The sequence below is a fragment of the Bos grunniens genome, chromosome 8, assembly GCF_055505025.1.
Source record: "Bos grunniens cultivar Pamir isolate PY7600 chromosome 8, Bosgru_T2T1.0, whole genome shotgun sequence".
NCBI classification, from domain to species: Eukaryota; Metazoa; Chordata; class Mammalia; order Artiodactyla; family Bovidae; genus Bos; species Bos grunniens.
Genome location: NC_141172.1, coordinates 9,983,168 through 9,999,963, shown reverse-complemented (window position 1 = coordinate 9,999,963; position 16,796 = coordinate 9,983,168). Strand labels below are relative to the sequence as shown.

The following is a 16,796-nucleotide window of genomic DNA, read 5'->3' as shown; positions in this document are numbered from 1 at the left end:
GGAGAATTCCAGGGACAGAGGAGCCTGGCGAGCTACCGTTCAAAAAGAGTTGAAGGAAAAGAACACGGGGAAGGATAACAAAGCAAAGTAAATCTGACAGTCTTTTGCTCTAGAGTTTCTAAAATACTTCTGAAATGTCTCCAGAAAGCCTTTAAAGCAAAGTGTGCTGTAATTTCTGTACTTATTTTTATTGCAGCATTTCATTCCGTTGTATACTTTCACATCAACTAAAGTACAGTGTAAGAAAAAACTATCATGTGACTAAACAATTTTCTACGTTCTGTTTTCCAGATTAAAAATGGCCAGAAAAAGTAGGTGACTGACCATATTATTATTTAGCCTGTCCAGTTTTTACTTATTGTTAGATAATTCAGTCTCAAATTGTACGGAGAGAATGGCACAGGTTGGGAAGAAACAGACAACACATATGTGAGTAAATTTTATTACTTTTCCAGAAAATACTTTAAATAAGTTGGTAATGTAGCAACAAACTTAGGCCCATACACTTTTGAAATTTTAAAGTAATCTTCAATGATGTTGATCAGGAAATTCTTTCATGGGTGGGATTACTTCTCCAGTCTCCAGAATTGTATCACCCTAGAAAAACAAAGGTGCATTAGTGATAAATCTTGTCAGCAGAGGTAACAGTTCGCCTTCGAGCTCATCTGGAAAACCTAGCTCAGTTCTGGCATTCAAACTTTAAAAATGACATAGGTAAAATAGAAGCTGTCTAAAGATAAGAAACCAGTATCCAAAATCTTAAGGAATAAGGAACAAATAGGGGAAGTTTTACTCGAACCAAACAACCACAAAGAACATGAAAGTTGTGTTTACAAAGTGACAGAAGGATGATCTTTATTTGCTTGGCCCCCCAAAATAGGAGAAGCCCTAGAAAGAAGTTGTGGGAAACAGCTTCACTTCAATACAAGGTGGTATATATTCCCAGCAACTAAATATGGTAGGCAGCCGCCAGTTACTGTTTGGCTCGGAACAGATATTAGAGACAGACCTGCAGACTTTGCCCAGGCAGCTGGTCCAGCTGTCTTTCCAGCTTTCCAAACCTAGATACAGTGTGTGTTGCAGAACAGGAGGGGACTTTAAAGCTAGAACCAAGTAGTGTGAATCTTGGAACCCTCCACTGACAAGCTGTATAATTTTAGGCAAAGTACTTAGTTTTCACTTCAGCTCTCTCTTTAAGACAGCAGATTCCATAAGCCTCACAGTCCATGAATTGACTGAGTGGGGCAGAATTATCCATCACCACCTGCCATTCCCTGTCCTGGTTGCTCAGGACTATAAACTTGTATTAGTGTAAGCCACTAAACATTTTGGGGAAAACCTGTTTCCACAGCTAGCTTTACCCTGACACAGAAATTAATAACCTGAACTGGTATGAATGCTGCTGTAATAAAAATTGAACTATATGGCACTGGCTTAGCAAATCTGGCTTCAAGCCACTGGCACTGGAGGCTAAGAGATGGAAACAAAAGGCACTAATCACTTAGAAGCACCAATAACTTAGAGGTTCTAGGAGAAGTACCTGGAAAAAAGTTAGAGTATGGGTTTAACTACTACACTAATGGCCACCTTAGGAATGTACTTTAAGAAACGTAAGCCCAGGTTAAGAAGTGGCTGATTTGAGAAGAGAAATAAAAATAAGAATCTAAAAATTCAGGACCATGCAATATTAGAAAATCAGATGAATTGTTTCTGAATCTCTAAAGAGTAGGAGCTAACACTGAGAAGATTCTGAGAAGCCCATAAAGCTGAGTAAACACAGGGACCCAGCACCATGCAAAGATCAGACTGAAGCCAAGGTAGCCCTTGAGCCAGAGTATGTCTCAGTGGCTTCCACACAGCTGCCACTGAGTAGACAGCAGCAGGGTGAGGACAATGGAATGAAAGAACTTGGTAGCTATGTACAAACCACAGATACTGGCAGGTGGGGCTGACTAGAAGCACAAAGATTAGACTCCTACCAAGTTTTTCTTTCCATGCCTGCCAAATGTGAGAACTAGATGGTCCAAGAACCCAAACATACAGAAACAAAAGCCTGTGATTGTTTTCTCTGGCCCTCAACCTTCTGTGAACCTGAGGTGGACTTTAAAGGCTGTACAACCCTAAGAAGGGCATGTTTCACAGTCCTCATTTTAGATGTGGTCTAGATCGATAAAGAAAAACAAAGGATGCGCCCCCGTGACGCTCCCCCCCAGGAGTCAGGAAGAACAATGAACAAAGGTGTTTCCTCCAGAAGCAAAATCAGTCCCATTCAAATAACTTCCCACACACAGGGGTTAGGAGTCTTCACAGTGTTTGACCAGTGGGGTTTCAGAACCAAGTGACTGCTATGCTGTCCACAGCATAGCATAATAATGGCCGTGGTTGGGGGGACAAGGGATACAGTTCACTTGTCATTGATCCTCAAATCTCTAAGAGAAGAATCTCCAAAATTAACCCTGACAGATATTACTGTGCATCATCTGGCAGTCTAAGGTTGCATTGATGGAATGGGATCTTGGGGTTTCTCCCAAGGAAAAGGTCTTGTGTTACATGTGTGGGAAGAAGGAAGCAGAGAGCCATTTGTTGACTAGAAAGATAGACTGTGGCAGAGACTCCAGGTATGGGAGGCTGGGAAATATAAAAAAGCACAAAGATATCTGGGTCCATAAGAATAAGTCCTGGCCAATAGGACTTGAAGTGATGTAAGCTACATCCAAGCTTAGACCTTAAAATCATCCTCTGAGATATTCAACCCTGTGATCTTGGAGCTACATATTCTCAATGGCCTAACTATAATTGTCTGATCTATACTAGTCTGTGATATCAACAGGAAATAAACTTTTGGTAAGCCATTGAGATCTGGGGGTTTATTTCTTACTGTCTATCCTATTCCAAGGTATGTACAGATGAGCACTCTTCAGGTCCTCAAAGGAGCAACTTCTCAAATGGGTCAATGGTACAGAAACAGGAAAGAACCACAGTAGCAAAAAATACTGGTCTTCTAAAGAGATCCTCCTCCTTTTCCTTCAAACAGTAATGGCAAAATAAATAACAAACATATAAATGGAAGAATAAATAAATTACCTAACTGGTTGAAACCAGCAAGATAAATGAGGCTAACTGGGCCCTGACAAACACCAATTATACACAAATACAGAAGAAATCTCCTTTTTCCTAAAGCAGAATTCCAACTGGAAGAGTTAGCCAATTTTGGTGGTTCTCCCTAAAATTCCCTTCTGCTGCAGTTGTCAATGGATTATCGTGACTATGTCATTTGATGGAAGCAAGAATCTACAGTTTTGTCTTCTAGAAGTACATAAGTTAGAGATTGATGGTAATTCATTATCTGTGACTAGAAATGGGAAAAGAACATAACATGTATTTGACTCTGCTAAACAATAACCTCATGAACAGCCAGCAAAATACCAACTGACTAATAAGTAACCTTTTAATGGTAAAAAAAAAAATCATTTTAAATTAGGTTAATAGCCTACATATCCATAGTGTACAATTTAAAGCACACAATAACATTTTAAATTCACATATGGAGAGATTATGGTCAAACTGTCACAGGAAATGATAATAAGTCTGAAAATAATAAAAGAATTCAGTTGCTCTTGTAATGCCCAGGTGTCTGCTCAGGACAGTGCCCTAAATCCTTAACCCACATGAACAGGGCACCAGTGAAAAACTATTGGGACTTTCAATTCACTTTAGGACTACAAAAGTCACACAAGTTTTACAGCCAGGGTGAAAAGAATGTGCCCATGTCCTAGGTTTAACTCCAGTTGCTACATCACACTATTTCCTCCCTTTTTTTTTTTTTTTTTTTAAAGAGTATGCAATAGGTACTTAAAACTTTCAGCAAGAAGAATTTTAGTCTAATGATCATTTGGGAAGGGAGAGAGAAATATAAGCAAAAGAAAAAGTAGATGTTTTAAGACTTACTGGAAATATTCTGGGCTTCTTTTCAACGATGGTATATGGTTTTGTCTGCAATAAAAGTAATTCTGTTAATTATGGTTTTAGAGTTTTTTCTAAAATACATTGATCATATCCCAAATTTTTACTAAGCTTCAGGCTCATATATTCAATTATTTACTCAAGACTACTTGATCAAACAGGCATTGCAAACTTAGCCAGGCCCAACACTTAACATCCCTCAGCCCCAAACTATTCCCAATCTCTGCAACAGTACTTTCATTCTCCTAGTTACAAAGGCCGAAACCCCGGGCTTGGTAGATCCTGCTGACTCCACCTTGAGGATTTATCCTGAATCTCAGTGCTTCTCACCACTTCTAATATACTACTACCCTTGTCCAAGCTGCTCCCATTTTTTCACCTACTAGTCTCTTGACTTCTGCATGTGCCCTCCTACAGTCTATTCTCCACACTGCAGAAAGAGTGATTTTTTTTTTTATATTTATTTACTTGGCTGCACTGGGTCTTAGTTGCAGCATGCAGGATCTTTAGTTGTGGCATGCGGGCTCTTAGCTGCAGCATATGGGATCTAGCTCCCTGACCAAGGATCGAACCTAGGCCCTCTGAATCGGGAGCTCAGAGTCTTAACCACTGGACCACCACGGAAGTTCCTACAGTGATTAAGATGCATCACTCCTCTGCTCAAAGTTGCATAATTCTTAAGAAAAAATAAAAAAGCCAACGTCCTTGGCCAACTCTCCGATCTCATACTACCTCCCCCCACCGCACCGCCTGCACTGTAGTCGCAGTGGCTCCTCTGCGTTAGTACAACCTGTAAGGCCTGCCTGTGCCTCAGAACCCTCCCACCTCATGATTCTTCTGCCTGAAGCGCTTTTCTCCATATCCTCAGTTCATTAACGTTTTTCAAAGAGCATTTCCTCAAAGAAGCTTAATTAGAATAGCAGTGCCTGTCATTCTCTAGTCTTTTACCCTTAAGTTTTTCTTCTACAGACTTAACCACCTCCGGTAACATTATCTTGCAACATTTGCTTATCTATTTACTGCCAGTCTCCAAGACTAGAACAAACATTACATGAAGACAGGGACTCAATCTGCCTTGTTCAGTGCTGTATCCCTACAGTGTTTAGAACAGTGCCTTGTACACAGGAAGTGCTAAATAAATGTACTTATTAAGCACACACATCTGTACAAGATACCACACCAGAAATTTAAAAGATTATTGGCATGATGTAAGACTTAGGCAAATTGGAATCAAAAGCAGGAGAGAAGCTCATAAAACAATGTGAGGACATTCAAATGTCTCTAAAAACTGCCACCAGAGGCAAGAAGATACTGAAATATCTTCACAGAGAATGTTCAATTTAATGCAGCATAAAGGTATTAGCTGAAGTGAACTGGCTATAACAGTACTGAGGATGCAGGCCTACCCAAACCAAGAGAAAGAGTAAGGTAAAGGAGAGGCCTGTGGACATCTACTGACCCCAAACCTGTACTTATGTCCATCTGTCCAGGAAAAATCATCTAGAAGTATGAATTCCTCAGATAAGCCACCATATCAATGGCTCAAATTGTCAACCCAGCAACTGCAGGTAGTTAAAATCTTTTTCTCTGAGGAGATAAGTATTTTTTCCATCCTAGAAATATTCAGTTAAATATAGCTATGACAAGGTAAATTAAGCCAGGGTATAAACAGGTGAATGTCAAATTTAATAAGGATTCTAGTTAAAATGCATTTAAATGTGTGAATTTTAAATTTAAAAAGATTTTCCTTTGAGTCTCAGTGAACTCCAGAAGTTAGTGATGGACAGGGAGGCCTGGCGTGCTGCGATTCATGGGGTTGCAAAGAGTCAGTCACGACTGAGCGACTGATCTGATCTGAACTGTTTTTCGCGATTCATGGGGTCGCAAAGAGTCGGACATGACTGAGTGACTGATCTGATCTGATCTGAATGTGTCCTGTAAAATTCAGCAGTCCCCAACATTTTTGGCACCAGGGGTCAGTTTCCTGGAAGATAATTCTTCCATGGGGGTGAGGCAGGGAGTGGTTTCAGGATGATTCAAGCACATTACATTTACTGTCACTTTATTTCTATTATTATTACATCAGCTCCATCTCAGATCATTATTTCTATTATTATTACATCAGCTCCATCTCAGATCATTAGGCATTAGAACCTGGAGGTTGGTCCTGAGGTTGGGACCCCTGTCATAAATACTTAAAGATAAAACTGAATATATAAAATATATAAATGCAGCTTAAAACATTTAAGAGAATTTGATGATGTTTGTAAGTGGAATTGTTTTATGGAAATTCAATTTGAATTATCCAAAGATAATAAGAACAAAGAAAAAAGACTGTTCATATTTTACTAGATGTATTATCTAGTTAACAGAATTTTAAAATTGAATTAAAAAAATCAAAAGTTTTTAAATTTGAAACTAAGAAATTGAATATTAATTTCTATTTCAGGTAACTGGAACAGTTATTCCTGCACATAAAAACCACTCTTAGATGTTTAAAAAAAATTTCACAGACAGTAACATTTTTTCTTCTCTAGGGTCCTGCATGTTAAGACATTGAAAAAAATAAGAGGTATAATTATACAAGGCTACCCTCATAGCTCAGTCAGTAAAGAATCTGCCTGCAGTGCAGAAGACCCAGGTTTGATTCTTGGGTTGGGAAGATCCCCTGGAGAAGGAAATGGCAACCCACCCCAGTAATCTTGCCTGGAGAATCCTATGGACAGAGGAGCCTGGCGGGCTGCAGTCCATAGTGTCGCAAGAGTTGGACACAACTTAGTGACTAAACCACCACCACCAGGATACAAAGCCGGCTGTGGACGTGTAGGTGAACATGGATACAAAACTTTGTTTAAGCTCGTCAACGACAGAAATGTAAACCACACTCTGACCCTTAGCCATGCACTGTTCGCCCCCTTTCCATGGCTGAAGAACGATTTTCTGTTGGTTTATAAAATGAAACACTAACCCCCAGTTCTTCATCCCCCTGGCCTCCACTAATCTCATGTTTCTACCATGTGAGACAGCCCACGTCCACTCAGACTTCCACAGAAACTGACCGGGCAGCACACGCGCCTAAGCACGTTTACCTCTTCCCCGTCTCCAGAAAGCCTTCCTTCACAAAGTCCTACTTATAACTTAAGTTGTGGAGGAAGAAATTTTCCTCTACCTTTCTAGGCTCTTCTGGTTGGTCTAAGAATTAAGTTGACATGAGACAGATTAATAGGAGAAAAGCAAACAAAATTCAGTAACATGTACACATGGGAGAGACCCAGGAGAACCAAATAACTCCCCAAATGAGTTAAATACCATCTTAGGCTAAAGACAAAAAAGGACGCTGGGAGTAAGTGTTTGGGACTTCATTGGAGAGGAAGGCAATTCACATGGAGATGGAAAAGCAAAAGTTCGGGAAACAAACGTCTGCTGGACCATGAGAGACGATGGAACACAGTAGGGAATTTCAACAGCCTTTGCTAGGTTCCTTCCTGTCTACCACATCTAGAGTTCATATTATAGTTATCTATGGTGATAGTTCCCTTCTTGGAACAGGTCTTCTAATCTACATTATTTTAAGAAGTTAGTGAAAGTGTTAGTGGCTCAATCTTGACCAATTCTTGTGACCTAATAGACTGTAGCCCGCCAGGCTTCTCTGTCCATGGAATTTCTCCAGACAAGAACACTGGAGTGGGTAGCCATTCCCTTCTCCAGGGGATGGTCCTGACCCAGGGACTAAACCGGGGTCTCTTGCATTGCAGGCAGATTCTTCACCATCTGAACCACCAGGGAAGCTCTATCTCTTGTCTAACACTGACCAATAGAAACATAATGGGAGTGGCTTATGTCATTTTAATCTGCATGCCAAAGAGACATTGTGGAGTGGCAAATTTTGCTACCCTGAACTTTCAAGGCTAAAAATTTTAGAGTCAAAATGACTGTGAAATTTTATTTCATCCCCACCTTGCATTATTTCTTTAAAAAGTATCTTCTGGCTCACTACTACCTAATCAGATTCTCATCAACTAACATCCAGTAAACTGAAACAGCCTCTGCTGATTTGCTTGACATCAGTACTTTCCTCCCTCCAACTCGCCCTACAGTTCTATGTTTTTATGTTTTCCTAAATAGATGACTTCAGTTCAGTAGCTCAGTTGTGTCCGACTCTTTGCGACCCCATGGACTGCAGCATGCCAGGCTTCCCTGTCCATTACCAACTCCCAAGCTGCTCAAACTCTTGTCCATTGAGTCGGTGATGCCATCCAACCATCTCATCCTCTGTTATCCCCTTCTCCTCCTGTCTTCAATCTTTCCCAGCATCAGGGTCTTTTCAAATGAATCAGTTCTTTGCATCAGGTGGCCAAAGTACTGGAGCTCAAGATCCAACCAGTCCAGGGGACTCTCAAGAGTCTTCTCCAACACCACAGTTCAGAAGCATCAATTCTTCAGTGCTCAGCTTTCTTTATGGTCCAACTCTCACATCCATACGTGACTACTGAAAAAACCATAGCCTTGACTAGACGGACCTTTGTTGGCAAAGTAATGTCTCTGCTTTTTAATATGCTGTCTAGGTTGGTCACAGCTTTTCTTCTAAGGAGTGTCTTTGACTGCAGCATGGCTGCAGTCAAAATCTGCAGTGATTTTTGATCCCAAGAAAATAAAGTCACTGTTTCCAAAATAGATCAAGCCCCCTACACACAAACCTTCAAGTTACAAACTTTCAAAGATGTAAATGTGTCTGCATACCCAATCATGTAAGGCCTGAGTGAAATTGCAGCTTGCCCTCCATCTCCTATTGCTGATAATCCTTCAGCTCTATCATCTTCCACCCCCTCTCCCTCCTCCAGTTAGTAACTCTTTTTACTCATTCACCTGATGCCAGCCCCTGTATGTCAGCTGTTGTACTGTACTCCTGTACTTTTCAAGGTACTGTTGTTGTTCACTGTCACTTTTATGTATTATTTGTGTGAAAAATACTATACTGTACTGTTGTACTGTATATTACAGTAGCTCTTTCAAATCCTGAAAGATGATGCTGTGAAAGTGCTGCACTCAATATGCCAGCAAATTTGGAAAACTCAGCAGTGGCCACAGGACTGGAAAAGGTCAGTTTTCATTCCAATCCCAAAGAAAGGCAATGCCAAAGAATGCTCAAACTACCGCACAATTGCACTCATCTCACACGCTAGTAAAGTAATGCTCAAAATTCTCCAAGCCAGGCTTCAGCAATATGTGAACTGTGAACTTCCTGATGTTCAAGCTGGTTTTAGAAAAGGCAGAGGAACCAGAGATCAAATTGCCAACATCCGCTGGATCATGGAAAAAGCAAGAGAGTTCCAGAAAAACATCTATTTCTGCTTTATTGACTATGCCAAAGCCTTTGACTGTGTGGATCACAATAAACTGTGGGAAATTCTGACTACCTGACCTGCCTCTTGAGAAATCCATATGCAGGTCAGGAAGCAACAGTTAGAACTGGACATGGAACAACAGACTGGTTCCAAATAGGAAAAGGAGTATGTCAAGGCTGTATATTGTCACCCTGCTTATTTAACTTATATGCAGAGTACATCATGAGAAATGCTGGGCTGGAAGAAGCACAAGCTGGAATCAAGATTGCCAGGAGAAATATCAAGAACCTCAGATATGCAGATGACACCACCCTTATGGCAGAAAATGAGGAGGAACTCAAAAGCCTCTTGACGAAAGTGAAAGAGGAGAGTGAAAAAGTTGGCTTAAAGCTCAACATTCAGAAAATGAAGATCATGGCATCTGGTCCCATCACTTCATGGGAAATAGATGGGGAAACAGTGGAAACAGTGTCAGACTTTATTTTTCTGGGCTCCAAAATCACTGCAGATGGTGACTGCAGCCATGAAATTAAAAGACGCTTACTCCTTGGAAGGAAAGTTATGACCAACCTAGATAGCATATTCAAAAGCAGAGACATTACTTTGCCAACAAAGGTCCATCTAGTCAAGGCTATGGTTTTTCCAGTGGTCATGTACGGATGTGAGAGTTGGACTGTGAAGAAGGCTGAGCGCCGAAGAATCGATGCTTTTGAACTGTGGTGTTGGAGAAGACTCTTGAGAGTCCCTTGGACTGCAAGGAGATCCAACCAGTCCATTCTGAAGGAGATCAGCCATGGGATTTCTTTGGAAGGAATGATGCTAAAGCTGAAACTCCAGTACTTTGGCCACCTCATGCAAAGAGTTGACTCATTGGAAAAGACTCTGATGCTGGGAGGGATTGAGGGCAGGAGGAGAAGGGGACAACAGAGGGTGAGATGGCTGGATGGCATCACTGACTCGATGGACGTGAGTCTGAGTGAACTCTGGGAGTTGGTGATGGACAGGGAGGCCTGGCGTGCTGCGATTCATGGGGTTGCAAAGAGTCGGACACGACTGAGCAACTGAACTGAACTGAACTGTATATACAGTATTATACAGTATATATAACAGTATATAAAACTGCATATACAGTATTATACTATAAAAATACTGTACTATTATACAGTATATATACTGTATAATACTGTGCTATTACAGTACAGTACTTCATAGACCACTGTGTTAGTTGGGTACCTAGGCTAACTTGGTTGGACTTAAAAAAAAAAAAAAACTGGATTTAATGAATGTGCTCTCAGAATGGAATTCATTCATATGTAGGAGATTTACTGTATATCACTTTATCAACTCACTCCCCTATTTAAAAATGGAAAGCTTCTCACTGCCTGCCACACAGAATTCAACATGCATAAAACCAACCTCCTATCATCATCACCACCACACTCCAGTATAAATAACCTCCTCACCTCATTCAGGTTCTGACACTTTACTCTGGCTTGCCAATTCCATCATTGCCCCAAACCACACTTCTCCCTGATGTCCTCCTCCCCAGGCTTAGGTTCCAATCTCCTACCCCAGGTTGCTGCCGCTGCAGCTCTCCAAACAGCTACACTCATCAACTCGCCACCCCCCCCCACCCATTCAGGACCTAACACTCATCACTGGGTACGAGAATATCCTCCTCAGTCTCTGGGTTATAAAACTCCACGCTGGGCAGGCAACTATCACCACTCTTCTTCCATTCCACTCCCTGAAATGTACTCTTTCCTCACCGTGCCTGGGATCTAACACCCTACACCAAGGTATGCTGGGCTAAGTCGCTTCAGTCGTGTCTGACTCTTTGCAACCCTATGGACTGTAGCCCACACCAGGCTCCTCTGTCCATGGGATTCTCCAGGCAAGAATATTGGAGTGGGCTGCCGTGCCCTCCTCCAGGGGATCCTCCCGACCCAGGGATCAAACCCGTGTCTCATGTCTCCAGCATTGGCAGGCAGGTTCTTTACCACTAGTGCCACCGGGAGAGCCCCCACCAAGGTATCCCGAGCCTTTAAAATAAGGCAACAGGCTGAGTTCCATCATCACATGCAGATGTTCTGGACATACTGAATTCTAAAGAAAGTAAGTTGTGAAAAACCAGATAGAACAAAGGAAAAGGAAATGATGACAAAGACCTTTATCCATTTTGAATTCTATCTTATATCAGATCTGTGCTCAATAAAAAAGGAGCAGAAATTCTGTTCTCTTTTCCAGACTCAGGACCCCAATTCTGCACCAGTATTATTAGATCAACTACATTCCTGATCATTAAAACATCATTTCTACAAGGAAATACGATTCAAGTTGTAACCAACTAATATAAAGATTAAATTTTCTGGGACATTCCTGGTGGCTCTGTGTTAAGTGCATCAGGCTGCCAGTGCAGGAGACATGGCTTCGATCCCAGATCTGCGAAGACCCTACATGCTGCGGGGATGCCCGTGCATCACAAATACTGAAGCATGCGCACCCTCAAGGCTGTGCTCTGCAACAAGAGAAGTCACTGCAGTGAGAAGCCTGCATGCTGCAACTAGAAAAAGCCCCCGCGAGAAAAGTCCGTGTAGCAATGAAGACCCAGCACAGCCAAAAATAATACATAAATAAACTTATTTTTAAAAATTAACTTTCTGAAAAACCATGCATTAGTTAAGTTTCATTAAACCATCTACTGAAAAGGATTCAAAGTAATTCAAGATCAGTTATAAGGTCTTGAACTTATAACTTATAAGTTATAAGATCAGAGGAGGGTAAGGCAAACCCATAGAGGAAATAATTTTGTACAATATTAACAATATATTCTGGGATTTCCCTGGTGGTCCAGTAGTTAAGAATTTGCCTGTCAATGCCGTGGACACAAGTTCCAACCCTGGTCGGGGAAGATCCCACATGCCATGGGGCAACTTAGCCTATGTGCCACAACTATTGAGCCCACTGCCCTAGAGCCTGTCCTTCGCAACAAGAGAAGCCACCACAATGAGAAGCCAGTGCCCTGCAACGTAGAGCGGCTCCCACTCGCTGCACCTAGAGAAAGCCTGCCCACAGCAACAAAGACCCAGCACAGTCAAGTATACTCAAATAAATAAATATTTTTAAAATAAATAAATTCTGGAAAACACATACTTAAAGCATACTTACAGTCACGTGATACTTGAGATAATAATGAATAATCCAGACAGGAATAAGTACATGAGTAAAAGCAAAGATACTGTGTCGATATGTCTTATAGATCTGGAGGAGAAAACAAATACATGAGATAAATAGATTTCTCACTTTTTTTTGGCCAAACTACAGTAATATATGCATAGATGCATGCCTTTAAAAAGACTTCTAAAAATATCCTTAATATAAATTTATGATAAAATATGGCATTAAAAAATGAGAGTAAGTTTCACTGATTTAACCAGAGTAACCAAAACTATAGAATTTTCAGGTAAACTCATGTCCCTGATTTATCAACGTCAGATACGCACGATCAACACCAATATGCACGATCAACACAACACATTGCACGTGTAGGGTGGACAACCTTGAGCACACTAATGCTAGAAAAAGAATGTTTTACCTACTGGGATAAGGGTGGCCCAAGCTCACTTTGAGGTGCCTTTACACATGCTGTTTTTAAAAAGAAAGGCAAAAGACAGCTAAAAATGGAGTTTTTCCATGGCAGCCAATTTCAGTGAAAGAGACCTATCCTTTCAGGGAATGGATAACCTAGATTATAAGTGCTATAATGATATGATATATCACATATGATATATCATATAAAGATATGATTATGGAAGAGAACGTTAACTCTTAAGTAAGGCAAGACAGATTTCAACAAATGATTATTTCCTTAAATCACTGGCTGTCAATTTTCAATCAGTGGCTGCCAGTGAGTAATATCAGAGATACAAAGTGGGAGAGGGGAGGAGAGTTGAATTTTACCACCATAAATTAGCATTGAATACGTTCTTTGACAGACTTTGTACCACAGTAAGAAAGTAGATACACATGGATTTCAAAGTGAACTCCTTCTATTACTAGCCCTGTGACCATGGGTAAATCACTGAATTTTTGTAGGTCTCCATTCCCACACACTTACAATAAGGATGAGGAAAGTTTCTACATTACAGCAGTAAAAACTTAAGTTTTTTATTTATTTTTTAATTTAATTTAATTTTACTTTTTAACTTTACAATATTGTATTGGTTTTGGCATATATCAAAATGAACCCGCCACAGGTATACATGTGTTCCCCATCCTGAACACACATAAAAGTGCCAGGCACAAAGTAAGCACCCAAGTGTTATTTATTACCACTATTATTAGCCAAAGTCCCAAGGAATTCTGAGATACAGTATTCATCACCCATAACTGATGTGACTTAACAACGGCTTTAAGAAAATGTGAAGAGACCCCGAAAATAAAGACAACACTTGAATGATCTTCTGCAGAGTAAAGCCCAGGAATGACACCCTTACACAAAAGAATGCGTTAAATGTACATGGTGGTTAAGGAAGTTCAGTTCAGTTCAGCTCAGTCGTGTCTGACTCTTTGCAACCCTATGGACTGCAGCACGCCAGGCCTCCCTGTCCATCACCGACTCCCAGAGTTTACTCAAACTCATGTCCATCGAATCGGTGATGCCATCCAACCATCTCATCCTCTGTCGTCCCCTTCTCCTCCCGCCTTCAATCTTTCCCAGCATCAGGGTCTCTTCAAATGAGTCAGATCTTCGAATCAGGTGGCCAAAGTATTGGAGTTTCAGCTTCAACATCAGTCCTTCCAATAAACACTCAGGACTGATCTCTTTTAGGATGGACTGGTTGGATCTCCTTGCAGTCCAAGGGACTCTCAAGAGTCTTCTCCAACACCACAGTTTAAAAACATCAATTCTTTGGCACTCAGCTTTCTTTATAGTCCAACTCTCACATCCATACATCACTACCAGAAAAACCGTAGCCTTGACTAGACGGACCTTTGTTGGCAAAGTAATGTCTCTGCTTTTGAATATGTCTGCTGCTGCTGCTGCTGCTGAGTCGCCTCAGTTGTATCCGACTCTATGCGACCCCAGAGACGGCAGCCCACCAGGCTCCCCGGTCCTTCGGATTCTCCAGGCAAGAACACTGGAGTAGGCTGCCATTTCCTTCTCCAATGCATGAAAATGAAAAGTGAAAGTGAAGTCGCTCAGTCGTGTTCGACTCCTAGCGACTCCATGGACTGCAGCCTACCAGGCTCCTCCGTCCATGGGATTCTCCAGGCAAGAGTACTGGAGTGCGGTGCCATTGCCCTCTCCATTGAGTATGTCTAGGTTGGTCCTAACTTTCCTTCCAAGGAGTAAGTGTCTTTTAATTTCATGGCTGCAGTCACCATCTGCAGTGATTTTGGAACCCAAAAAAATAAAGTCTGACACTGTTTCCACTGTTTCCCCATTTATTTCCCATGAAGTGACGGGACCGGATGCCATGATCTTAGTTTTCTGAATGTTGAGCTTTAAGCCAACGTTTTCACTCTCCTCTTTCACTTTCATCAAGAGGCTCTTTAGTTCTTCTTCACTTTCTGCCACATAGGTGGTGTCATCTGCATATCTGAGGTTACTGATATTTCTCCCAGCAATCTCGAATACAGCTTGTGCTTCATCCAGCCCAGCATTTCTCATGATGTACTCTGCATAGAAGTTAAATAAGCAGGGTGACAATATACAGCCTTGATGTACTACTTTCCCGATTTGGAACCAGTCTGTTGTTCCACGCCCAGTTCTAACTGTTGCTTCCTGACCTGCATACAGATTTCTCAAGAAGCAGGTCGGGTGGTCTGGTATTCCCATCTCTTTCAGAATTTCCCACAGTTTATTGTGATCCACACAGTCAAAGGCTTTGGCATAGTCAATAAAGCAGCAGTAGATGATTCTCTGGAACTCTCTTGCTTTTTCGATGATCCAGCGGATGTTGGCAATTTGATCTCTGGTTCTTCTGCCTTTTCTAAAACCAGCTTGAACATCTGGAAGCTCATGGTTCCCGTATTGTTGAAGCCTGGCTTGGAGAATTTTGAGCATTACTTTACTAGCGAGTGAGATGAGTGCAATTGTGCAGTAGTTTGAGTATTCTTTGACATTGCCTTTCTTAGGGACTGGAATGAAAACTGACCTTTTCCAGTCCTGTGGCCACTGCTGAGTTTTCCAAATTTGCTGGCACAGCATCATCTTTTAGGATTCGAAATAGTTCAAATGGAATTCCATCACCTCCACTAGCTTTGTTTGTAGTGATGCTTCCTAAGGCCCACTTGATTTCACATTCTAGGATGTCTGGCTCTAGGTGAATGATCACACCATCGTGATCATCTGGGTCGTGAAGATCCCTTTTGTACAGTTCCTCTGTGTATTCTTGACACCTTTTCTTAATATTTTCTGCTTTTGTTAGGTCTATACTATTTCCGTAGTTTATTGAGCCCATCTTTGCATGAAATGTTCCCTTGGTATCTCTAATTTTCTTGAAGAGCTCTCTAGTCTTTCCCATTCTATTGTTTTCCTCTATTTCTTTGCACAGACCACTGAGGAAGGCTTTCTTATCTCTCCTTGCTATTCTTTGGAACTCTGCATTCAAATGAGTATATCTTTCCTTTTCTACTTTGCTTTTCGCTTCTCTTCTTTTCACAGCTATCAACAGCATATCAACAGAACCTCTTCTTTTACAGTAATTAACATGGAGCTGCATTACCAGCTAGAGGATTATCCTGCTTTCGGGTAGTCGAGTGTAGTGTTGGTCTGTGTAATCTCAACCTCAAAAATCACACAAGTGTCCTTGGATACTAAAATCATTGAATTTTAACTCTAGTGAATCCTTGGCCATCCTTCTGAGGAAAGGTTTCCTCAGTCAAAAGAAAGGCAAACCTGTACGTCCTGTATGATCTAGGCAGAGATTCGCCTCCTTCTTATCACACTTGAGAGCCAAAGGGCAAGACAATCCCAAAGCCATACAAGCTCCGAACTCCTGACTTCCAGTGCATGACTCTTGGGACCAAACGGAGTCCCAGACAAGCCTCAGTCTCGACTGAACCTGACTCTCCCTTGGGGAACTTCCGGGGGCAACGCGGCTATAGCGAACAGGTTGTCTCAGCAGCCAGGCCGTGGACTGCGATGGGACGAGAGTAGGTTGGGGTTGGGAAGGGCGGTCACTCACCACGTTCTTCCAGAGAGCTCCGTCTTGCAAAAATTTATTCCAGAATCGCTCCACAGGCGACACCCTCTGCGGAGGCAGCACGGGTTCCCGGGGGCTCAGCTCCTGATCTTTCAGCCATCGCCTTCTTAGCTCTCGAAGCTGCTGCAGCCGCAGTTTCTCCTCGGGCGTATACCCCGACATGTCGCTGCTGATACCAAGGCAGCAAGAGACGGCGCGCACCCGAACCAGGGTCTTGTCACTTACGCGCGCTCCCGCTCTGCAAAGCGACCTTGCGAGGACGCCTGGGAGCGGCGCG

General features: G+C 41.8%; 1 protein-coding gene across 1 annotated transcript; it reads right to left on the bottom strand.

Moving 5' to 3' along the window:
* Positions 1–426: 426 nt before the first annotated feature.
* NDUFB6 (NADH:ubiquinone oxidoreductase subunit B6) lies at positions 427–16,780 on the bottom strand. Its single transcript, XM_086414888.1, has 4 exons — positions 16,502–16,780; positions 12,477–12,569; positions 3,949–3,993; positions 427–597 (listed from the first exon to the last, which is right to left on the bottom strand). The coding sequence occupies exons 1-4, from the start codon at positions 16,679–16,681 to the stop codon at positions 529–531; spliced, it is 387 nt and encodes a 128-aa protein (XP_086271014.1). The 5' UTR covers positions 16,682–16,780; the 3' UTR covers positions 427–528.
* Positions 16,781–16,796: the final 16 nt, after the last annotated feature.